Raw genomic sequence first — 25,766 nt, 5'->3', positions numbered from 1 at the left:
CACAAGTGGAAGAACTTCATAGGAAAAGCAGGGGTGGAAAACAGCTCCTCATGGGCCCCTTGAGACGTGATTTTTTCTGGTACTGATTCACCTATGATGAAGCCAATCCAGCTCTCTACATCCTTTTTTTTTTTCTTTTTTTCTTTTTTTTTTTTTTAAATAAATGACAGCTAAAATGTTAATGAAAAAAATGTAATGATAATATTTTAGCTGAAAATGCTTTTGATATCACTTTTACAAGACTACTTGGATGTCACGTCTCAGCCTCGTGCTCTTCTAAATCCAAGATTTAGATTTGGAAGGTATTTAGGCTAAACTCATTAATGCACTGTTGGTAAGTGTTGAATTTTGGAAAGGGTTTATACGTTGGATCAGATTTTAAATTTACCTTTTAATTTGTGCATTTACAGTCCATTTTTCTGGACGTGTTCAGTGGCCACAAAGCTGGCTCTCATCTCTGAGAGAAGTCTTCTCAAATACTTAGGTCTCATTGGTGCTTTCAACACCTAGACCACTGCTGATCTGTTCAAAATGCTCCCACTTATTCCAGTTAGTGATGGAAATGCTGGGATCTCTTTCTTTTTTTTTTTTTTTTCCAATTAAGTAGAAACATTCACCTGGCTCAGCCCCAGTTTCTTTTCCCTGAAAACATTTTTCATTCTCACTGACAAGTCTCCAGACATTGCTAAGACAGGCAATCATTTCCTGAGCGTTCCTCGAGCAAGGTGAGACCTGTTGGGTTCCTGGATAGCTGCTAACTAGGGAAAGTCGCTGGCCTGCGATGAGGATCGTCACTGGGAGCACCCTCCTCGGTGGGTGCTGGTGTTACATGGGTGCAGCCTCTTGGCCTGCGCAGCAAAACCCGTTTCCTCGCCCCCTCCTTAAGATCTCCCAGATAGAGTAATGCCGCCCACTTTCGGTGTGCCTGGAGTGATGTTTAATCCTCTGTGCACTTCATGTAATGCGATCGAATTTCACTTATTGTCATTATTGATGAGTGACACGGAGGTTAAATGATTTGCATCAAGACATTTTCCTCAAGAAAAAAAAAAAAAAAAGATTAACACATCACTTTTCAGTCAGCTGAGACACTTTGCTCAGGTGCCAGCTAGCTGGGTAAGTGCAGCAGACAGGTACCCTCGCGGAGGGCTGCGTTGCCAGCAGGGAAATGGGGCCAATAAAGCCACCTGGAGATTATCAGGTTGCTGCTATGCAATAACAGTGGGCAGAAATGGAGAAGCACGTGTGTTTCCTGCAGCTTGGCCGAGCCGCTTGGGCTGGGAGCGCCTTTGCTCCGAGGTCTGCAGCCAAGGGCAGGAGGCTGGCGTTGCCAAAGGGTGGGGCAGGCCACCTACAGACTCCAGGCCCGGGCCTGCTTCGCCTCTCCGAGCCTGCAGAGAATCAGCCCCAGCCGGGCCCTCGGTCGCCGTCACGGCCGTGCCACCGCCACCTGCGCGGGGCTGGCTGGAGCCCCCCAGGTGCAGGACGGGGCCTGTGCCCCCAGCCTCGCCGCCTGGCCTGGCGGTGGCTGCCAGCACGACCAGTCGTCTGAGTAGTGGGCATGGGGGGGGGGGGGGGAATAACAGAGCCCACGTAGGTGCTTTTGTTCCCCAAAGCCCTTAATGTAAAGCTCTACAGATGTAAAATTGTCTTCAAAACTAGATCTCACACCCACAAATATGTCTAAGCTTTGCTTCCTTGTTTTCCTTTTGTCATGGCCAGCATCTCCTCACGGCCTCCAACATTCTGGAAGTGAGAGAAACACTGGGAGACAGAAAGCCATGAAAAAAAAATTATCCCTGTTTTGACATGAGTTTTTCTTCCTTCCCTGCTGCTCTCCTCATTTCACTTGATCTATTTTAACCACTACCACGCTGTAGCACAAACCTGTGCTCTGGCCAACATCCAGCTGTGCAGGATGTGCTCTTCTACTGCACGATTCCCCCTGCAGGTGTCAGGAAAGCTGTTCCTCGTGCTCCTGAGTCAAAAAATGCAACTGTCTCTCTGTCAAACACTGATAGAGAGGGTGTCCGTATGCGCAGAGCGCTCTGGGGTCCTTCCTGGAGAGGAACACGGAAGGCACAGCGATGGGGGAAAGGGAGGTATATGTGAAGGTTGTCTTTAGCTGTAGTCTTTTTGTATAGTCAAGGGAGGGAGAAAGGGAAAGGGGTAAGAAAAGGGAAAGTGAATGGGAGGGTGAGACTCTTTCAGAAAATTGTTCAGAGCATCAGACCAAGGTTCTGCTCTGAGTCCTTCCTTAAAAGTCCTCTCTTTATGGAGATTGCCCTGGGCTGTATTAAATAAGAGTTAAGACTAGCCAGAGCAACCCAGACCAAAGATATATATAGCTCCACACCCAGTTTCCTGATGCAGGAGCTGCCTTTTGGTGTTTCTTGCCATGTCTGTTGCTCCTTGGTGATACCACCATACAAATTATCATAGAGATACAGTTGTAAAATGGCCTCTCTGATGGAGAAAAACGTCCACAGGACGCTTGGGAGCAGTAGCCACAGAGTTCGGTTTTCAGCAAGACATCGATACTCAGAGACATTTCCAGCAAGTGCACTGTTGTTGAGTGCAGCAGCTCTTTCAAAGTTGACAGCAGGCAGGCCACTGTGCCCCCCTACATATCTGCCTGACAGGCCAGTGTGGGGAAAATGGAAATAGGGAGGGCAAGGGACCAGTGCAATGAATCACAGGTGTTAGTGCAATAGGAGTAAGCTCCAGCAGTCACAAACCTTCAGCGCGTGTGAAAGCATCACTTTGCTTTTTTTTTCTTTTAATTTTATTTTTACAGCAAACATATTTAATATAGCCATTTCAATTTTTACATGAAGCATAAATCAACGGTGAGAAATAAGTATATTGGCCACAACATAGGTTGTTTTGTAGCTTCTAAATTTCTTAAGTGTTAGGTCATTTTACTTACAAGTTAAATAGCTGTCTGCAAGAGGCCTTGGTTGGTTATAAATTGTCCTTCCAATAATATAAACCACACCATTTATTTACAACACGTATGCTCTTCCAAGTAGATCCAACAGCTCGTAAAGAACAAGAGCTCCTATGTCATCCCTACTGAGACCACTGCAATAAAGAGCCATTGGAATGACTCCGTACTCAGTAAGTGCAATCAGATCCAGCAACAGTAGCTTTTATGGACTTTTTCTCCCCTCCAGGAAAACTTTCGATATTAGTGCAATTTCAAAGAGCTGTGATGGTCTTACCCAGAATGGGATCTTACTCCTCCTGTGCTTTCAATGGTTTTGAGAGTGGAGTGGAGTAACACTCACCGGACGGTTAGAATCAGCCCTGTTAGGATGTTTCATTTTCATAAGGGAGATGATCAATTAAAAAGAGGGTTAATTGAATATTACGATGTTCTCACAGTTGTATAAACACCAAGGGTCTGGCTTACAAACACCAGTTGTTGCAGAAGGTTTATTACCTTCTTACTGTTGGACAAATGAGCCTTTCCATCTCTGTTGATTCCAGGATGGCTGGGCAGTAAAAAAGTGTATGCTGGTACATGACCTCGGGTGTATTCCTAGGAAATATTGACCCAGTTTAAGTAATAAAGATGTTCTTACACAGGCAGAGGTGTGCCCTGATCAAACTCTAAAGTGAAATACTGGCTAGAAGTGGCATTTGATCTAGATTAGAGACTCACTTTAAGCGTTTGAAGTAGAAAAGCAGTAGGAGCTGATCTGAGTCTCCAAAGCCTTTTGTCAATAGAAAAGCTCTGAACTATTTCCCTTTAATAATATTACTGCATTTTAAAAAATGTTATTTGTGTAGTTCTTGGACAGTACAGAAGGGTGTGATATTTATCCAATGGATTTACAGACTAACAGGATCATTAACACATTAATCAACATCTTGTTCCCTGGCTCAACCTCAGACTGCTGAGACTGGTGCAAGAGTCACAAGAGCATGGGATTCACCTCATCCTGTGATAAATGAGGGGGATGACAGATGCCTTCCAGAGGACAATCCACCCCGTCCTACGTGTCTAAAACAGGAAAGATTAATTGTGTTTTAGGGCATGTCCATCTCTTGCCACTGATTATGAGGGAACCCAGATTACGGGGTGAGGATTTGATCCAAACTTACCTGATTCTACTGATCAGCTCAGCAGGGATCTTGCCTGAAGCAAAATGAGGACATCCCTTCAGTCGCTTGAAACTTCTGGTTCATGTGCACAAAGTGCCATGGCTGATTCACACACCAACTGCTTTGCTTAACAGCTGACTTTATTCGAAACTCATTGCTGTGCCCATAATGCTCACCTATGAACAGCCTCCCCAACTTTCCCTAAAGCTCTCACCCAGCCCGCATCCACCCACGTCTATGAAATCAAATTGAAAATCAATCTCTCAAGTGGCTGAGCTAACTCTTGCCGCAGTCAAAGGAAAGCTGCTCATCAATGAGCCAGACCAGGCTCTAACTGGATCATGACTGAGAAATCTGTTGCTTACCACGTCGTTTCCCATCACGTACATAGCGGACAAATTAATTTTTCCTTACTCCAAACCCAAATTTCAACTAATCACTGTCATGGCTTATCATGGCTTTGCTGATCTGAACCCAGGCAGCATCATGCAGTGGCTCACACACCAGGTCCATCCATCTCCTCACCACCCATTCCTAGGCACCACCCGAGTCCATCTGACTGTGCTGGTGTGGCAATGCCAGACCAATGCCAACCACCATTATCAATAAAAGGCAGTAACAACAGGCACAAGGAATTATGAAAAAAATTACTTTTTAATGTACAAAAGGTTTATATACAGTTTCAGCATGTTACCTCTGTTCTTATGATGTAGAAAACAGCTAAAAATGTTCTTAAGATATAAATTTGACAGAACAATTCACCTACCGTACTTTTAGTAATGATGTCTTCTATACATAATATATACAGTGCTGGAATGGTTATTATAATACTATTTCAGTAAATGAAGGAAGACCACCACTGGAAAGTCTGAGAAATCTCAAGTCATTGGAGATTTGGTTTTGCTTTTGCATTTGATCTTTTGCAAATGAGTTATCTGTGAAGAGGGACTCAGTAGCCACCATTGCCCTATGCAGCTGTTGAAAAAATCAGATTAGCAGTCAAAGGACACACAAAGGCCTGATCCATCTCAGCACAAGGGATGCCCAGTTGCACTCCAAGCGTCCAGGACAACATACAACATCCTAAAATACGTACTGCCCTCTTTTCATAAATGCAAAGGCAAGGGCAAGGTCGGTAACTGCAGGAGAATATATACAGCGGACTATAAAACAATCCCTTTACATACATCTTTCACGGGAGACACAAATAAACAGCCAGGCACCTTGCTTTGCTTTTCTGTCCTCACACCCCCAGGACATCAGTGGAGTCACGGGGGCTCGAGGTGTGAAGGCCAGGGGTGAGAGCATCCTGTGCACACCCTTTGCATTTGGGATGAGGTCAGGTGAGATCGCAGGATGCTGAGCAGCACCTCCCTGCACCAGCTGTGCCCTACCTGGCAGCAGGGCTGAGCCAACCCAGCACTGCCAACCGTGGCTGCTGGGGTACGAAATACTGCTTAGTTTGCCTGGAGGTAACACGTGGCATTTCACAGCAGCTCCTGGTCACGCTGGGAACAGTGAGCCTGGCACAACAGCTTGTGCAAAAGGAAAGCAGGGACGTTAGGACACCAGAAAGCACCTCTACAGAGCAGCCCCTGTCCAATGCAAGGGATGGAGTCAGAGGCAAGTGAGAACATCGCATCAGTATGGAGAGGAGATGGGAGATGGGAAGGAGAGGCCGAGGCCCTGAAGATACGTTTGGTCAAACTGTGAGAACCTGGGGAGGATGTCAACTTTTTCCCTTCCCTTCAACAAACAGGGCACAAAGTATTTGGTGCTGTGAGAGCAGTCGGAAGTTAGACAAGTCCTCCTGCTCAAGTACATGCACCCCACCACTTCTACCCTTCTGTCTAATGACAACAAAATAAATAATGCAACAAGATTGACTTCAGTGCCAGGTGAGCCTGGCCTTGGAAACAGCTAATCGTTACTATAAGCAGTTGTATTTCGGTGGAGGATTTGGCTTTGGGAGGCCCTGCTCCTCCCATCTCTTCCCCAAGAATGTTTGCAGGATATTCTCACAGACAGAGCCGCTATTTTGATTCAAATACCTGTTTTGAGACTACCCAGATGTTTGCCTACACTGCAGACTGCAGGTGCAGCGCTGAACTGAACCAGCCTGGGTACAAAGAGCAGTTTGTGGGTTGTCCAGGGTATACTTTTTGGATACAGCAGCTCTTTTCATGCTGACCAAAGTGGTGGGACACATTAATGCAGCACTGGGTCCCTGCCAACAAGCCTCCTTGCCGGGCAGGGTTTATTAGCTCATGCTTGGCCTCCTGTTAGTGCAGTCACGTGCCTGGCGTGTACACGGAGCCCGGGCAGAACCCTGCATGCAGTAAGTGAACCCTGGCCAGACAAACCAGCTCCCACAGCACTGCCTGCAGACTGGGCTGAAACAATCAAAACCTCTCTCCATCACTATCGCTTTTCTATACGAGCACCTTAGCTTGGAAAACCCAAAAGAAAGCGAAGCTGTTGCAAAGCTGCAGAGGGATATGGTAATGCATGCTTCAGAAATCTGACATTAAAAAGATATTCAGGGCCCCTGCAGACAGTCCCCGTGCCGCTGCCGCTCAGAGGGCGCACAGGTATGCGCGTGTGTCACTCTGCATACTGCAGCCGTCCTGCCACGGGGGATTATTTCCCAGTGATTGCTGTTCCCAGGCCTCTGCTCCACTCTGCACTTGATATAAACCACGTTGTAAACACATCTGATCAAAGTGTGCATTCACCTTTCAAGTGTCTCATCAATGTGTCTTTCCAATGTTTTCTCAGAAACACCACTATGTTTTTATAAATGTACATTTTATATACGCTTCTGGCAATACACTATATTTGATTTTTAAAGGAAGAGAGGCCTTGGCTATTTAACATGAAAGCATGGTAAGGCACTTTGCTGAGAAGCCATTTGGAATCGATGCTCTTTGCAAGGTACAAAGGTATTTACGGTATAAAACAATACTGCTGGCAGAGGGCTTGTTTGGAGACTTAACACTGCTCTCATCAGAGCAGAGTACATAGTATGGCTTTTATTCTGATCAAACCTACGTCCTCCCGTTTCTTTCTGGGGCGGGTTGAAAATTGAATTTTTGCAAACGTAACTAATGGAAAATGACCGGGAGCGCTATCTACAGGGCTGCCAAGGAGGGAGGGTTTCGTCTTGAGCCACGCTCATGCAGTCTCCTAGCTTGGTGGCAATACCATTCAGTGCTCTGGGAAACCAAGCCAAAAATAATACTAGAGGTGCACCCTTGCGGTGCTGAACTGCCTGGATGTAGTTTACATAACTCTGTACAGAGACTTTTAAAAAATTTTTTACTTTGAATCCCTTTAATGTATTTAATACTTAAAAAAAAAATCTACTCTATTGAAACAGATTATTTTTCAAAAGCACATTCATAAAACTGCTCCACACAGACCCCTTGGATAGCGCTCAGGCCTTGTGCTTTACTGTTAGGACATCATGTTGAGAAATTTACTCTCTTCCGCCAGCGTGGTCAACATGGAGCTCATATCGCCTATTGCCATATTGCTTATTCCCGTGGGAATGGTGGGCAGTGTCAGAGAGTTTCGTGGAGTCGTCAGGCGAGAGGAGTTCTGGGAGAGGTTCTGCAGGATGCTGGGGCTCAGGGTTCCCGACATCAGGCTCGAGTGGTCCCCATCGTCCATGATGGCATCAAAATCTATCTGGGGTGGCTCAAGACCTTGCGAGTCCACCGTGCTGGACACCTGGTTCGCGCCCGGGGAAGGCAGCGCAGCCGGCTTGCCGTTCAGCGCGCACTGCTGCTGTCTGACCCTGCAGTCCGCCTGATTATCAAAGCTGCTGTTTTGTTCGTACATGTGGATCTGGCCATAATAGTACATCAAATTGTTTTCCCTCGTGCCGTCCGCACACTGCTGGGCCAGCGTGGGCAACATGTCGCCGGTTCTTTTGTGCACAGCCTCCGCTGCCTCCTGGCCCGGGCTCATGGTGTTTGTAGGGTGGGGAGTTCTCATGTAGCCCAGCTGCTGCACGGTGCGGAGGCCGCGGGCTCTGCTGCCCGGGCTCGGCTCGGGTGGGGGACGAGGCTGGACCATGCCGGCTGGGTATGGCTGCGCCGCCGAGCCCATCATGCTCTGCTGGGGCTCATAGCTGGGCTGGTTGGAGGGCATGATGGGCTGGTGAAAGGCCTCTTGAGCCATGGGGAAGTTCAGGTGGGTCTGCTGAGATGAGTAGTTCTGCTGACTCGGTTCGTGCATGACCTGGTTCAGCATCGTGCGCTCGCTGTTGCTGCTGACCATTAACGAAGGGTCGGTTGCCATGTCCATTTGCTGAGGGTGAAGGTGGGGTCCGGGCTTTGCTGCCATGCTGCTACAAGAAGGAGAGATCTGATTTGGATTGCTGCTGATTGCGCTGGGGCTCAGCATCTGATGAGGTTGGTTATAGCCTGCGTGCGAGCCCAGATCGGGGTTTATACCGGGGCCTAGGCTCATTGGCTGCTGCCGCAGCTGCATACAGTTTAGCCTCTGACCGTCCATGCCCACGTTTCTTTGCATAAAGCTCTGCTGTGTTACATTCATGCTGTTCTCTGGTAGCTGCATCTGCTGCTGGTTGTAGCTCTGGTACTGACCAAAGTTCTGCTTCTGCTGCACCACTGCTAAGTTCCCTTGTGAAAACTGCTGCTTCGACTGATTGGACATCATATCAACCGTACCCGAGCTGACTTCGTTCCACTGGACAGGCATGTTATTTTTATTCATGTCTGAGGGAGTATCAAAGCTCATGGGACACTCTGCCATCATGGGCCCCAAATGGCTCATGCTCGCCTCAGCCACTGCCATCCTGCGCTGGCCAGGAAAGGCCAGGGGCTGCAGCTTCCCACCTCCCTGGAAGTTCTGCATCTCGTTGCCGTACCCCATGGAAGTGCTCTCAGCCGCCGTCCCGTTGTTCTGAGACTTGATGTACTGCACCACGTCATCTGGCAGCATAATGTCGTCGTCTCCAACGGGTGCCTCCGCCTCCCCAGACATGGCTTCCATGGCGATGTTTTCGCTGATGCTCAGCGGCCGGGGAGAGTAGGTGTGCCGGGGGAGGCTCCCGTCGGAGCGCCCGTAGCTCTGGAGGCTGAAATTCCTCCTGTCTGCGGGGTGTGGAGGATGGAAGGGGTTCATGCTGTTGGTGCTGTTGAAGCGGTGAACTCGCGGGAGGGCCTGAGGGTCTCCAGCAGGTCTCCTCACTGGGTCACTCGCCCGTCTTGTGCAGTTGCCTGGAACCTCATGTGGAAATGCTGCGGCAGATGTGTAGCCATAGGTGTTGCCATCGCTGCAACGCCTGGGGCCTGGCGGGAGGCGGATGGAGGGCAAGGTGGGCTCTGGCCCGTCCATTAGTGAGATCCTGTTCTTCAGGGTCATCCTCTCCATGTTCGGCAGGGGAGTCGGAGGAGGGCCCCCTGTAGCAGCAGCGTACTTGGCTTTCAGCCTGTAGTGCTGAGCTGGCGTGAGGTTTAGCAGACCCGGCATCCCGCTGCACTGGCTCGCCTCGCTTGACCGACGGGAAGCGTCAGTTGAAATCGGGTCATAGGAGTCGGCAGAGCTCGTGTTATTGGGACGGTGCCCGAGCTGCGAAGCCTCGCTGGAGCGGCGGCTGGAGAAGTACGGGGAAATCCCTGATGATCTGCGGCTCACAGTGTAGGCAGAGCTGATGGTGCTTGTCGTACTATCACGGCGCTCGTTGAGTTGGTTCAGCATCGTAACCTCATTGACAGACAGCTCCATTATTCTTGGATTAGGCAGCGTAGCAGAAGAACCACTGCTATTTTCTAGAACAGAGCCTGAGAGAAAGGTTGTGGGGAAGGAAAAGGTTTAGTTAGCTGAGAAATTCTGCTTGGTAATTTTCTAGGTGCTGAAACAGAGACACAGTAAGCCACCCCCAAACATTTTATAGGAATGATAGTGAATTTCATTTGCTGCTAGTGAATTCAAAGCTTCATCTACAGCTCTGTGTTTATGCACAAAGAGCAAGAAGTCTGGGGAGAGAAGACGAGTTATCCCTGCTGCAGAGTATTTGCAATGTGTACCCCCCATTGGTGCTCAGTTGCTGAGGAAGTCCCTCCACATGAGCTTTTCTTAGTGGAGAAAAAAAAAAAAAAGTAGGACTAGTGTGAACAGAGTCATAGAAATTAGAGGAGCACAAAGGGATCATAGAGACACCTTGATCAGGAGCCACCAGTCAGTGGAAAACTAGCATACGAAGCTGTAGGGAATAGCCACGAGCCCTCGAAGTGACAGAAGGCCTGCTGGAGCAAGATCTGGGATGGAGGGCTTGCCTGTATTGCTACTATGCTCCAGCAGTTTCCCAGGAGGCACATCAGCCCTTGGGGAACTGTTACTGCTGGAACAAATCCAAGCAGGCTTGTGGCTGCCACTGGGATGCTGAGGACACCTGCAGTTGGGTTCTGGACAAGCCCAGGAACAAGAGACCTTCACCTCCCTTCATAGCTGTGCAGTCTGGATTTCTATTGCACATAACCAGATGGCTGTGTTTCCACCCAAGCTTTCCATTTTACCTGACATCTCTATTCAGCAAGGACTGACTCAGAGGCCATAAGAAATGATCCTCTCTCAGGGCCGACTCCTAGTTATGAGACCTGAGACAAGCTGTGGAGGGTTCCTACAGGACAAGGCCCAGGCCCACAGCTTACCGTTTCCTGAGATGGGAGGCAGCTTGGTGTTTCTGGCTTGTGGAGCTGGGCTCACCCATGAGCAGGAATCCTTAACTGTCTTGAGTTTCTCTTTCTTGAGCTGTTCAAGTCGTTGCATCGTCGTCATGTGTTTCCTTAGCTGCAGGCTGACTGTCGAATTACCAGATGAGACCGTTGAGTCCACAACAGGAGCGTTGTCATCCAACGCCGTCAGATCTCCCAGACTTCCCCCGCTGTGCATGTTCATTTCTACTCCACTGTCATTGTTGTTGGTGCTGCCAAGGGGTGACGGTTCACTGCTGCACGACGACTGGCCACCAGGACTGGACTGACACATCTTGGGGAAGGAAAAGAGGAGGGGTTGGACAGGTGGAAACAAAACAGGAGCCCAACATCTCCAGTGGGCTCCATGTTTGGCCCTATCCCAGGTACACAGAGGAACCAAATGATGTTCCACCAAACAATGAAGGGACAGATGCTTCTTGAAGAGAAGAAGCACACTACCTGGTTGTGCAAGGTATGTTGCAGCAAGCACTGGCTTATCTAACACAGGATCAAGGCCTAAGTATTTCAGACACAATGTATTTCTGTCTGTAAAATACCCTAACATATAATTACGCTAGCTGACAAACTTCCCAGCCAGGTATAAACCTGGTTTACTGTTTGCAAACTCCCACTTGCAGATAAGAGATAAGCGGCATAAATGCTTATTTTATTTACATTAGAAATTGCATATCACATTGAGGAGTTTATTTGCAACAGACACTAAATAGTCTGAACTTGCTCTGAGGCAGCAGTTGCTGCTGCCCGACAGGACGCCTGGCTTCTCTGTTTGAGGCCCATGCTCCAGCAACTGTCAGAAAATGGGAGTGCTGAAAAGGCAACATGCTTTGCCCCAGGCCAAGGTGGGAGTGCAGGTGATGTTTTATTTTGCCCTGTAGTAGCCCTCATAGGCAGGGCTGACTGGCTCTGATGGCCTCACAGCCCTTCAGTCGGCATGATAGAGATTGAGATCCCACAATTTTATGGGAGCTGTGATGCTGAGAACAACGTGACAGGGAGAGTCCTCGAGCATTATGCCCTCCCCTTTTTGCCCTTGAGCAAATATCCCCTGTCCCTCCCCATTGCTCTGCTCCACACCCCTGTGCCCCCTCCCCGTGGGGTTTGCTGGAGACAGGAGGTCTGCTGGAGACCATGCCTTATGCAGCAATTTTAATACAAAGGATTTCTTTGCTCACCTTAGTACCGACTGTCCTTAGGAAGGTAGAGTAAGGAAGGGTAAGTGGGAATAAAGAACAGGTTGTTAGGACAAAGACAGCATTGACAGAAAAGACCATGTTAGTAAAAGGAGGAAGAGGGGAATGCAGAATACAATGCAAATTGCAAGCATCTCCTCCTCCCATACCCTGTCTTCCCTGCCACAGACTTATAGAATGGTTTGGGCTGGAAGAGACCTCTAAAGATCATCTAGTCCAACCCCTCTGCCGTGGGTAGGGACACCTCCCACCAGACCAGGTTGTTGAAGGCCCACCCAATCTTGCCTTGAACACTTCCAGGGATGAGGCATCCACAGCTTCCCTGGGCAACCTGTTCCAGTGTCTCACCACCCTCCTAGTAAAAAGTTTCTTCCTGACATCTAATCTAAATCTACCCTCTCTGAGTTTAAAACCATTACTGCTTGTCCTATCACTACAGGCCTTGGTAAAACGTCTCTCTTCGTCTTTCTTACGAGCACCTTTTCAGTTTGTAGGCCCAGATAAAAACCCCTACGAGAGACTTCCCACCAGTCTCTGTACGTTTGGGACTAGACCCAAAGCAGGGTCAAAACAAGGGGCCTTGGAGCGATGGGAACCAGTGAAGCATCTCACCCCTCCCACCACCCTGACCCTAACCAGGAAAGAGGAGATGGAAGTGAGCCCTCCAGGTCATATGCTGCCTGTTATATACACATAAGTAAAAGCATTGGACAGGGAGAGCACAGAGGAAGATCCGACCCATGGACCCTGCTGCCAGTGAGACTCCTTGGCTGCAGCCCTGTGAGCGCAGAGCTGGGAAAACAAGCTCACACCTTCAGGAGAAACCGGGTGGGGAACCAGTTTTGTGTCCATGTTTTCATAATCAAAAAAGAAACACACAGAGGAAGAGTACTGGAGAAAGGTCATTCTGTCCAGTGGTTCTCACAGTCTGTTTTTATAACCCAGCGCTGAGTGTCAGTAAGGTAACACTGTTCCTTTAGTCAGTAAGAGACAACTTGGATGTGAAAATACTCAACTCCTTCCTAACTGAAACATGAAACTCATTACTAACTTGTCCAGAGGCACATCCCTTAGCCTTCTCCAGACAATCTTTGTACCTTCAGGGCATGTTGTTTGATTGGAATAACAATCTTTTAGCTTGGAATCAAATCAAGAAAACATGTATTTTGGAGCTTAAAGTTTTTTCAGCTACAGCAAGAAGTTTGGGGACTATATTTACACCCTCCTGCACAGGTGAAGGCCATTTCTGCCGTATCCAGCCCATACCCTGCCCCACTCTGAGCTGGTACAGGAGATCAGAACCCTGGGTATGAAGGTGAAGATAATTATAAAAGGTAGCGGTGCTCCTGTGTGTTCATTGCCCCTTCTCCGTCACCAGCAGCAGTGTGCTGAGGAGCAGGCAGGCTTCCTCGACAGGCTGGAAGAGCCTTGAATGCATTTGGGCCCATCACTATACATACTTCGTTAGCACCACTGACCATGCTACTGCCTACTGTGGAGCTGCTGTAATGGCCAGAAGGCTGTTAAATGGTCTTTGTTTCTGCTAGTGGCAACTCATGGGGCTGTAAAGCATGATCATGGTTGACTGCAAGCCCATGCTCTGTGGGCCACAGAAGGACTATTCGTTGTAGCTCACTTGTTTATTCCTGGCACCACTTTCCCACCCTGTCATCCCACTACAAATTTCTTTGGCAGCTGGGGGTCCTGCAGTGAACTTGTATACTCTTGAGCTGAGTATACTCCTCTAGCTGAGCCTTCTTGAGCAGGGGTTGGACCAGATGACCTCAAGAGTCTCCTGTCAACCCCATTGATTCTGGGCTTCTCTGTGCGGTGGACAGGCCTGAAGAACTTAACTTCAAGATACCCAGCAAAAATAAAACAGCTACTTATATCCCCATCAGCTTCAGCAGACCACAACATCAGGCCACAACAGCATGTGCCAGCAAAATTGTGCTGCAGCAGCCTGGAAAGAAAAAAAGGGAAGAGAGTGGGGAAAGGAGAACGAAGAGAAAAGGGATGGACTTCTGCTTCAAGACACATTCATTGATCTGTTTCCTATGTCTGTTGCTCAGTTTAAATTGGAGAGGAGGGTAAAGCTTATTTGACCATAACTCTGTGATACTGCCATGTTTTACCCATGTGCACAGCAAAGGCAGGCCAAGCTTGATACCAGGCATCACGTGGTCCCCGTGACTCGGGGTCCGGTGGGAATTTGTGATGCTGGGTAGGAAGGTTCAGAATGTACTGCACTGGGCCCTGACCTGCAGTCTCATCTCTGGACTTGATCTCTAGGGTGCTGGCAGGTGAAGGGCAACTGTGGGCAGAGGTAAATCGCATGCAAATGCTTCATGCCCCCATTGCACTGGAGAAATTAGGGCCCATGTGATTTCTGCCAAGAGCAACCGCTATTACCACAGAATTCTCTGTTTTTATCGTTTTGACTTGTAAGCAATCCTCCATGCTCCTCGTGGTGCTGTTGGCCTCGGGGCTCTCCTCTGAAACCTTGCTGCTTTGCTTGGCGCTTGCCTCGTTGTCCCCATTTTCCTTGAGAGGAGGTGGCCTTGGGTGAACGTCATTGCGCTGCTTCTTCGTGACATGGGCATCAGGCCCATGTACGGTCTTGACGTGTTTCCTGAGGGAACTAGGGTCTGTGTACCTCTTTGTGCAGCCAGGGATTTTACAGACGTAGGGTTTCTGCAAATACAAGCAGATATTGTGTTATATTTAGAGTAAGTTCAAATATTCCAGGTACATTGTATGGGCCAAGAGAATACGGTGAACATGGCTGCTGGCAGCAGCAAAACGTGGAGCATCTGCTCCACAGGGTTTTTTAAGACCAAGATCTCCAAGATATGATATATGGGCTGCTGATGATCCATACAGACATGGGCAGTCATTTGATGTTGGCTAAACTCCTTGTTTTCAGTTGCTGGATTAAAAGACAGCTAAGAATTCATGAAATACTTTCCTAATACTACTTTCCCATGTATGTATTTGCTCGGGTGGCCACAGGAATGTTTTCTGATTATGGATGGGAGGGAGGTAATGTAGGGGACTGGCCATAACACATTCTCTCTGCTAAGGTGGGGTCTACACCATGAAAATGTCTGAGACCTTCTGGCTGATGGAATTCCAGTGAAACCAAGCCAGACTGGATTCACCCTACCCAATCTATCATACCACTCCAGCACCTGTCACCTTGAAATCTGTTATTGTGCAAAACAAACCACAGGCATGCAATGTTTTTTTTTTTCTGATGATAGCACTCTAGTCCTGAATTCATGAATCATTGATTGCCACAGGAAAACAAGACTGAAGCCATGCTTCTGAAAACAGAAGTCAGCAAACAGATACTTTTCTTCTTTTAACTTTTTTTTTTTTATTGAGTTTCCAATTCCAAGTGCATTAACACCATAGTTGTTTGAGCTGGTGCTGCTGCGTTGGAAGCTCTGAATTCATCACAAGTTTCGCTTACAGACTCACAGCTACTCTAAGTATTTTTCTGCCAAGGCACTGGAATAGATCCACAAAAAAAAACAACAGATAGATGTTTGAAGGCTACCCAAGATGACCATTCCTATTCATTTTTTTATCTGTTTTCTAATTTCATCCAGAAGCTTGAGAGAAAAAATACAAAGGAGTGTATATTCTTTTCAGAAAGCCACCACCATCACATGAAAAACACTGAAAGTCTGTTTTTTATTCAAAAGCATGCTTCCTGGTTGATCTTGGCAGATCACTTGAACAAACTAAATCCTTGTAACACCACACTGGGGTAAATATTTAATATATTTTAAAGCTGGGTAAACCAAAACACAAAAAGTAAAATAGTTTGTTTATATATCTCATGCAACCCTTTGGATAAGGCATTATAGAAGTATTATTACTGCTATTAAAACCTATTTGAAAGAATAGACACCCTGCCTCCCCCAGTGCTGAAAAACCTACATTAAATAGTTCAATGATGTTTGGTAAGTTCCTTTAGACTCAATAGTTCTGATTTTCAGACACCAGTCATTTGGGTAATGTGATCACTCTGGCCTGGAAGGGCCAGACATTCCACCTAACGGGGTACAACCATCCACTTCATCAGGCCATACCTCCTGCAACCCAGCTGAGCACAACTGCTGATACCTTGGCACACCTTCATACACCCCTGCGTTATTCAAACACTAATGCAGTGGACACTAGTGAAGTCAACGACTTAGGTATCTCAGACAGCTCCCTCCTACTCTCATACCCATACTGTGTGATTCTCCTTAAGGTGGAAGAATTGGAGGCCTCCCCAGGAACTCAGCATCACCAGCATCTATTTCTGCATGTTACTCCTGTTTAGCTTGAACTGGAGAAAATATCACTCTGAGCCTTTGGCTGACGGTGGACTCATGCCACTCTACTGTGTATGCACTGGAGAGTGATCTCAGGATGAAAACCCCTTTTCCAGGAGTGACTTTGAAGGTGTGCTCTGCAGTGAGCCGAATAATCATTGAAAGTTTAAAATGAAATAGTGCATGTGACATTTCAACAATCAAACAAAAGACAGTGTGGTAATATATACCCATATATATGTTTGAATAATACGCCTATGTCTTGTTGCACAATGATAAAGACAAATACAGGGAACCTGGAACTGCCCCCTTAGAGGAGACATGGGTGACTAACTCTGAAACTGTGGTGTATCCCACGTAAACACGGAAAGCAGAGGAAAATATTTGGTAGGTAGCTAGGAACCACCATAGAGTTACCAATGGGTAATGGGAAATACTTGCAGCCACAAAGTCCTGCTTTGCATCCATGTGGTTTTGTGAGCCAGGGTGTCAGTGTATTTTGCTAACCCATTGGTCATTTCCAAAGCTGGTTGCAGGACCCTCACCTGGGCCTGCTGCCCGGTGCAATAAGCTTTGCCATGAGGGACATCATCTGTTGCAAAGGATCATGTTGTATGTTCCTCAAAAAGAGAATATCAAATATATGGCCCAGAGACCCATTACATGCAGATCCCTCACAAATCTCTGGGCATGCCTCTGCTGTATCACAGAGGGATGAAGAGCAGTTCGGGAGTGAGTGTGACCTCAAAAGATCCCACAGTGCCATGTAGCTCGCTTGGTAGGACTCAGCTGACTTCCTACCTGTTATCTGAGTCTTTAATTTGTGTTGCTGGATACAGCCTAAGCCAAGCATCAACATATTAGATCAGGGTCCACAAGGAGTTGGATGCTTCTGCCCTACAACTTCATCTTTACACACAATGGGAACCAAGAGGAGCAGAACTTCAAGTGTGTACAAGCTCTGCTCTGATGGTGGAAGGAGTTGTCACAGACCTAGTACAGGTACTGATCTGGATCACATGGGAAACTGAACTCATTTGAAGAAATGGTATTTAATAACACAGACAAAGGCAAAATTCCACATGTAGGAATGTGGGACACCAGCTGAACAAACAGAAGGTGAGACTCTAGTCTGTCTAGGAGGGATCCTATTTTATGCGGTCTATGGGCAAAATTAATTCACATGCTGCTTTCAGTGTGCACAAACTGGGCAGAGAGAATCTGTATCCATCACTGAAAGTTGTGTGAGAAGTCTTGATCCATCCACATCAGGATCCTTAGGGATGGAAGAGAGACACAAAATTGATTTAAGACACGAAAAAAAATACTGCAGTAGTGGGAGACTTCAGTGGTTTGATTGACTTACTTAGTTTATGAGAAAGAAGATGAAGAGTGACTTAGCACTGTAATGTTGTGGAAGGGAAACAGCAACAACGAAAGGGACATTGGATCCAGCACTGGAGAAAGTCAGAGAAGGCATCCAGGGCTAGAAGAAAAGCAATTTCTAATACCTGAAACTTTATCAGTGAGATTAAATCAAGACTACCTACCTTCCAGTAGAATAAGCTTTAACAGAAGTCAAATTATGTTTTTATCAAAGACCAGTTACTGAGAATGCAGGCTGCTCAGCAGGCGAGAGGTTGAATGTCTTGGTTGCTCCTGACCTCAAGGTCTGCATAGCCTTGAATCAACCCCAGCACAGATACAGGTTAATTTTAACCCATGTCCTGCTGCGGAAATGGCTCACTGGCAAAGTACAATCCTGATATTTGGGTTTAGACCTCAAACAACTTAAAATAATACCAGGATTCAGGTCACTCGTCGGGTCCATCTCAGCATCACACAGCACAGAAGGGCATCCTAGAGTTTGAATCCTTATTCTGACTCCAACAGAAGAGCTTCAGCCTACAGAGCTCTGGTTATCGTTGACAGATATTATGCCAGAGATAGAAATACTCCGCCAAAGCCCTTTGTAGACACAGCATCGCTTTAAAAAGCTGTCATCTGTGGCAATTGCGTTCCATTCTCCAATAGTCTATATTTAACTGTTGCAAATTAGGCTACAGACTGAATTCTTCATGGCTGCAAACATTATTAGAACTTTGGAGTGTTGTTTTTTCTTCCCCTGTCAGCTAATTAGTGGTAATATAAATTTCAATCGTTGGCCATGGTTGATTGCAACAGACCATCACATGCGTTACAATAAAGGCAATTTCCTCTGCTCCCCTACTACTAATAGTGGGTCTTAATTAGCCAAGGTTAACAAAGCATTGCATTGTGCTCTATCATTGTACATCAAACGATGGAGGGAGTATTATTTCCAGAGCATCAGGATCCAGGGTAGCTGTTATACTACTGCAGGTCTGCACCACAGTAACATTAAACACCACATGCACAAATGTACAATCCTATTCACACTATTAAAAATTATAATTTTGGAAAATGCTCACTTTCATTTCCAAAGACGATTAAAAAGTTTGCATACTTTAACATCTGTTTATGATTTCAAACATGGCTTTCATAAATATAAAGCTAATGTGGTCTGGCTCTCCAGCAAAATAAATCCTATTAAAAAATAAGAAAAACCTCTCATTACAGTAGGTTTCTTTTTACATGAGTCCAGCATGTAAAATGTATGTTTATTGTCAGCAAAATTAAAAAAAAGCCCTCCGTTGAGCTGCGGTGAGCCCAGGCTTACCTCATTGGAATGCGTCCTGTTCTGGTGCTTGGCTCTATCTGAGGCATTGGAAAAGGCTTTATTGCAGCCTTCATGTTCACAGACGTAGGGTTTTTCTCCAGTGTGGGATCTCAGGTGTGTCTTTAAGTTCTCCAGGCGGGAATAGGCTTTGGAGCAACCCTCAAACTAAAATAAAAAAACACAAGAGGACTGATTAATTAACCAGAAAAATTTGATTTTCCCCCTGCCTAAACCCTTCTCATCTGTTTCTCATTCTTTCTTTTTTTTTTTCTTCCCTTTAAAGGGCTTGTGTTTTAGGGAACAACATCCACTTTGTTGGGAGAATTCCGCTCCCAAGGCAGGCTGAGAGTTTGAGCAGTGACTCATGTTTAAGGTGCTGCTCCTTATTGGGTACCCACCTGACATTTCAACAAGAGACTGCTTTTTCCAGCAGGGTTGAACAGCCGTCTGTTCCTCCCAGGGCTCTCTTAGGCATCCCTCTGCAGCTAACATACTCAGAAATAGAGGCCCTCTCCTTCCCACCCAGAGAACTGACAGCTTCTCAGCAGCTTGACCAGCCTCGCAGCTTCCCTAGCCCCAGAGCTGGAAAGACCACACCATTCTCTAACACACAAGCAGAAATCTAGCAACCTTTGAAGTTTCCCAAATTACAGCTTGGGTCTACTCTTGGAGGATGCTGTGGTCAGGCTGTCTGACATTACCAGTTTAAAAAACAAGACTCTCAATCTTGAAGACAGATGGATTTTTGGATGACACTACAGGCCAGAAGCCTTTCTCCTGGAAGGAAACCAGCTGCCCACACAACGAGAAGGAGCAGCTTGGGAGATATGGTCAGGCTTCAGGTGGTGGAAGTCCTGCCACCCTCTGCTCGGGCTGGGCTGGACGTTTCTCCCTGCACCTGCCCTTGCAGCAAGGGAGGATATCGTCAGTCACTCATACCCAGGAGGCTGTCTTAACTGCTTTTTTGATGAAAGAAGTGGGAACTTACAAACACTGAAAGAGGTTTTAAGAAACATAAGTCTCCCTTCCAAATTCTGGCTAAATGTGGCACTCACTGTTCAGCTTGGAGAGCTGCAAATCCTGTGCTGCAATTCCTACACGAGCACCTTATAATATACCTTTGATTTCAATGAGCAGACCCTCCTGTTGTAATGTACGAAAGCCACAAGGTGTTGCATTTTAGTCAGACCGCCTAAATATGTTTGCAAGTCCAGTCCAGCTGTGGCAGGATTTTGTTTTGTTATGCTTGAGTCTTAGTCAGTGAAAAAAAAAATTAAAATGTCATAGCAGGACAGGTCATGCTACAGCTGAGTGTCTGATTTCCCTGTGGGCAGATGAGTGGTCCTACACGCCTGTGCAACTGGCTCTTCTGGGCAGAGGCCAAAGGCAGCTGCATGCAGTAAGAGCAGCTGTACCTGTCTCCTTGTACTCCGAGGTGTAGCCTGCCCTAACTGGAGTGAGGCAAATATGCAGCCCAGGAAACTGTTACTCGTCTTGGAAAGCCCAGAGTGAATGCACTTATTTTGGGGGGGTAGGGAGGGGCTTGTTTTGTTGACTCCCCTTGTCCATCAGCTCTGCTGAGAGCAATGATTGCAAAGGGCTGAACACTGGGGGTTTAGCTGAAACAGTGGCCATCGTACTTCCCACTGCTGCAAGAAGCAACACTGGAGCTGTCGCTCTACCATTCTGCTGCCTAACCAACCAAGGAGTGAATTTATTGCCTTTAACATGTGCAGTAATTTAAGTGCCACTGGCCTGGCTCTGCACAGACAGGGCTCTATTAACGAAGTTCTCCCATTCCTCGCCATCTGGGACCCCAGCATGTAGGCACAGGTTGATCTCATGTAGCTTCGTTGTTCTGGAAAAGACATAGGGTTACTCCAGGTTCCCCTTACGGTCTGGCATGAGGACGGTGGACATAAGGCAAAATTTCTCTGCTCTCTTCTGACACCCAGGTCTCCTCAAGGCCAGTAGAAGCATCCTTCAGGAGCTGATTCCCTTTGTAGATACGTCAAGGTGGGATAAATCTGGTTCCCCTTCCTCAGACAACTTTCAGGAACCCATTAGACCAATAGAACATGCTGCAGCTTTGAGAAGCACAGTATAGCCTTTTCTTCTCCTGGCCTGGGCAAACTGGAGTCGCTTATGGTTACCAAAATACATCATTCCACTCACTGGAAAACAAAGGGAACTCAGCACGAGGCAACTCATGTGTCCATTCTGGTTTTGCTGGATACTGACACAAAAATGCAGTTCCTAAGAAGAAAAGTACTGAGGCCCCATTTTCAAATAAAGGCTTCTCAGTAAAGCATCCTGTGCATGTTCAAAGCAGTTGTTCCCACTCGTATGCGTGGATTTGATTATGTCAGTGGGAGTTCTGGCTGTCATCTGTTGAAATAATTCTTGACCAGATCCCAGGCTGCAACTGGGCTCATCTGCAGCTTTATGTACACCACAAACTTCTTGTCTGAAACAAATGGCACTTTGAAAAATCACTGCCAGACTCGGGCAAGGAATGCTCTGCCAAACAAGGGCACCATCTGCAGAGCTCCCATGTACCCCAGTCAGTTGGAAACCGCCAGGACTCCAGTTCAGGGAGAGTTGCTGTGACATTTTGCACACACAAGGACTGCAGGCAGAGGATGACTTGAGACTGCAAACTCCCACAGCCTTGCCATTGCTCCAGCGAGACACAAGCGAGGCTGGAAAGAGGCAGGATTGAGCAGCGGTGCTTTTCCCTGCTCCATTTCAGTACAAAAGAGGATGCAGTCCCTGCCGGTTTTCACCTCCTGAGTCCCTGGAAGGGGACTGAGTCCCTTGGAAGGGCAGGGCTAGTCTTCCCTTGCTGCTCCCTTCACAGCACACTGCTGATCAATATTCCTTGATACTTTTAAGGAAGATTGGTAAAGTGCTAGAACTGGGCAAGGTGCTTTAGAAGATTAAAACAAAGGACATGGCCCCATGCCCTGGGGAGCTAATGCTCTAAATTAAATGAGCACAGGGCTGGAAGATGGATAAAGGAGTCATGCAGCAAGCAAATCATACATATCCTAATATTTGTAAGCAGGAGCTGGGGAAGAGCCAGAAAGGGAGCAGCACTGGAAGTGACTAATGGAGCAGAAGAGGAGGAAGATACGGGAGGAGGGCTCAGACATCTGCCAAACAGAAAGAGAGACTCATCTCTGAGACCCTGGAGAGAGGAATGGTGCAATGCTGACAGGGGAGGAGGTGTGAAGAACTGGCAGGGGGAAAAGGGAGGGAGCAGAGGGGATCAAAAGACATGCGTGGACCCTGGGGTTGAAGCCTATATGGGAAGAGATGATGAGCATCTCTCTTCTCCTACCAGCCAGCCACAGCCACTGAACTCTATGGCTCACTTATCTCCCATGCCCCCTGTCAAGTGTCCTTTGCTGCCCCACGTTGGCCAGTGGCACGGTGGACACTCCATGTGGGATGGGAGATATGGCCTTTAATTTACCAAGGTTGAGGAATAGATGAGCCCAGCTCTCCTGTGTGCTGGGCAAGCCCCTACCCACAGGACTGAGGTAAAAAATGTCACCCTGTGCTCTTCCTCAGGCAGTGTTTAATGCTAGGTGCCATGACGTATGCATGCAGAAGGTGTTGGCCCAGCTCCCGAGGCAGGAAGGATGCTTGTGTGCATGCTGTGGTACACAGGGGAGCATGCCCCCAGCAGCAGTACTGGGTGATGCTGAATTACACACAACCAGGGCTGGGTGCTTCCCCACGGTGTGGTTTCTGGTTTCCTTCTTGGATGGAAGCACTAAATTGCCTGTTTTTCACCTTAAGTGACTTGTCCCGCTTGCCAAGCCGAGCTGCGCCACACGGCCCTGCCAGCTCACCGTACACTTGTGCGGCTTCTCTCCGGTGTGCCTTCGCATGTGCACCACCAGCATGTACTGAGCCTTGAAGGGCTTCTGCTCCCGCGTGCAGTCCTGCCAGCGGCAGACAAACTCCTTCTTCTCCCCGTGGATGTGATCGTTGTTGATGTGCTGGTGGGAGAGAAGGGAGAAGCAGGTCACTCCTGGAAGAGCTGATGCCAGCAAAGCACATATGGTGCTCCCCAAACCAGCCGTTCCCTCCCCAGTGGTCAGGCTCTGCACCTGGGCGCCAGGTGCACGGGTAACACCGATGACCCCTCCGTCCGCAGGGACACAGGAGCCAGTGCTGTGGTCTGGCGTGTCCTGCAGGAGAAGGTGCGCAGCAGCCACCTGGGTGCTGGGTCCAAAGCAGCTATAAATCAGAGGTTTGCCCTAAGTGCTGCAAAGGAGACGGGGACCTGCAGTGCCAGGGAGCAAGGAGCCCTCTCGGTGCCTCCTGGGTGCCCAGTGCCGGTGTTATGGGTGAAGGGAAGATGAAACTAGTGGGCATTTCACCACCATTTCTGACAGTCATTTCTGTCTGCCGAATCCTCCTGTACCTCACCATACCACTGGGACCCTTCCTGGGGTGCTGTGAAGGAGGGGGCAGAGGAGGAGATGAGTGTGATGCTGGCTCCAAAACATCCACCTGCCCCAGTGCTGGGGCTGGCAGGAAATGGCACCATCTGCGAGGCATGGGTGCTAGGGAAGGCTTGCTGGCCTCAGTTACTGCTAATTACTTGGGTCCCTAAAATCCCACTTCTGGGTGCTGAAAAGTCAGCCCCAGAATGGTGCCTTCATCTTCCCTGGGAGGAAGACGATGGTTGCTTTTCACCAGCCGCAGGCAGATGAATCCTTGATGAAAATAAACAGAGCCAGAGACCAGCCCATCGGCGGTGCTGCTCCCGCGGCAGCCCTGTCTCTCTGAATGGGGTCTTGCTGCCAAAAATAATGCCTGTCCTCGCTCCTGTGTTTTTAGCAGACATTCACTGACAGGAAATCCTAAAATAAACCACTTTGGGTTTGGGTTTTGTTTTTTTGTACTGAGACTTTTTTTCCAGCCCCTGTCTCCACCCCCTGGTCAAGGCCAGGCACACATGTTGCGGCTTGGGATGAGACTTTGTCGGGGTGGCGGGGCAGCATGAGGACACAGGAACTCAGGAAAACAGAGTAATCTGCCTTCATGGCCCTACTTGACTCCAGCCCCGGCATTTTGTGTGCTATGACTGAGTCCTGGGGACAGCGATCTGCCACCTAGGGGCACAGGGTCTGCCCAGGGGCAGGAGGAGGCACGTGGAGCTTGACCATGGGTGAACACCGAGAGCCAAAGCCCCATGCCAGGACGATGGGAAGAGGTTGCAGCACGCAGCTTTGGGTTAGGTTTCAAGTGGGTTTGGAGCACAGCTGCCTATGGTTCTGCTTTTATAACGTGGCATTGGTGTGAGATTTTGGCAGAGATCTAGTAAGCTCCTTGGGAGACCTATGGACACAGTAAACCACGTCCAGACCAGACTGGAAAGATATGTCTCCTGGCTCTGTTTGTGTGGGAATCTGACTTACAACCAAGACTACGCACGGCAGCGCTAGCAGGGAGCATATGGGCTCGCCTGTTGGGTCCCCCTTGGGCCGGAGGAAGACACATTTATCGGAGAGGGGCTGCAGCATGAACTCACTGTCTGGGCAACATCTGCTTCCCATCACGCAGCAGAGGAACAGTCACACAACTCACCACACTTGGACTACGCTGCTCCCATCGAACTTCTCCCATCAAAGCCCCACCTGGCCTGGGGCTTTCCTTGGGCTCCTCTCAAATGTGTACAGCCTTCAAGGCTGGGGAGTAGTGGTGGTGCTTGCAAAAATACACCCTCATTCCTGCTGCTCCTCTCTGACATGTACTCCTCCCACAAGCATGTTGCCCACTATGTGTGCAGAACAGGCTCTGCATGCCCAGGTACTTTGCTCTGCACACAAACAAGTGTTTTTCCAAGCATGGTGGGATGCCACCTTCTCAGAAGTTGGCCCATGGCATCTGTATTTCATTTACATGTGTATTTTGGGCGTCCCAAATCCACAACCCCATGTTGCTAGTAATCATAGTACAGAAGCCTCCATTTTTATAACCATCCACATTTAGGAAAATCTTGGACATTCTGTCAAATATTTTTCTTTGGGTTTTCTCTGGAAATAAATTGTGCTGAGCTGCCCGGATCTGCCCTGCACTTTGCTCTGGGCAGAGTTAAAGGGTTCGTCTTACATCTGAGACGGAAATGCACAACTACTGCTGGACACATGTGAGACCAGCCCATCCGACAGGGCTGCTGTGGTTTAACTCCAGTACAGCAACATCCAGTGGCACGCAATGTGCAACCCATTAAACAGAACCCCCTATTGCTCATTTGGCCCTGAAAACAGTTTCCAGATCTGTCTGTCCTCAAGGAGTTGTTGCCCTGAACCAGTGACTTCAGGCAGGGGTGGGCAGGTGCTAACCTTAGGTTGAAGAACAGAAAATGCCCCAAATGATCAAATGCCCCGGTCTCTCTGGGCTAAGGTAAAATTTGTGTGCAGAGCTTGGGAGACCAACGCAAACTTGGTGGCATCTAAACCTGACTATAATAAAACGAAGATCAACAATAAAGGGTGAGAGCAGATGTGAGCTTTGTAGTGCTTTGCAAAGAGGACTGCAAGTGAAGCGCACATGTGTGGCCCTGGCAGGCTTGGAGCCACGCTGAGGCAAGCAGCAAAACGCTGAAGGGGAAGCAGAAGACAGCGGCTCCTGACGCAAAATGTTCTCAATCCATCATTTTGCTGCAAGC

At 48.0% G+C, this 25,766-nt stretch overlaps 1 protein-coding gene across 13 annotated transcripts in view; it reads right to left on the bottom strand.

Moving 5' to 3' along the window:
* Positions 1–4,745: 4,745 nt before the first annotated feature.
* GLI2 (GLI family zinc finger 2) overlaps positions 4,746–25,766 on the bottom strand; it is a 400,141-nt gene continuing 379,120 nt past the window's right edge. For 12 of the 13 annotated variants that reach the window (XM_083842017.1, XM_083842018.1, XM_083842011.1 and 9 more), the window contains 5 exons: positions 22,936–23,085; positions 19,076–19,240; positions 14,462–14,743; positions 10,794–11,130; positions 4,746–9,923 (listed from right to left, as the gene is read on the bottom strand). In XM_083842017.1, the coding sequence (XP_083698143.1) occupies positions 7,567–9,923; positions 10,794–11,130; positions 14,462–14,743; positions 19,076–19,240; positions 22,936–23,085 (3,291 nt within the window). In that variant the 3' untranslated portion in view covers positions 4,746–7,566. The remainder of the gene's footprint in view (positions 9,924–10,793; positions 11,131–14,461; positions 14,744–19,075; positions 19,241–22,935; positions 23,086–25,766) is intronic. The other variant, XM_083842023.1, reaches the window with a different exon arrangement.

This window comes from Anser anser (assembly GCF_964211835.1).
Source record: "Anser anser genome assembly, chromosome: 6".
NCBI classification, from domain to species: domain Eukaryota; kingdom Metazoa; phylum Chordata; class Aves; order Anseriformes; family Anatidae; genus Anser; species Anser anser.
This window is presented reverse-complemented; position numbering and strand designations above follow the sequence as displayed.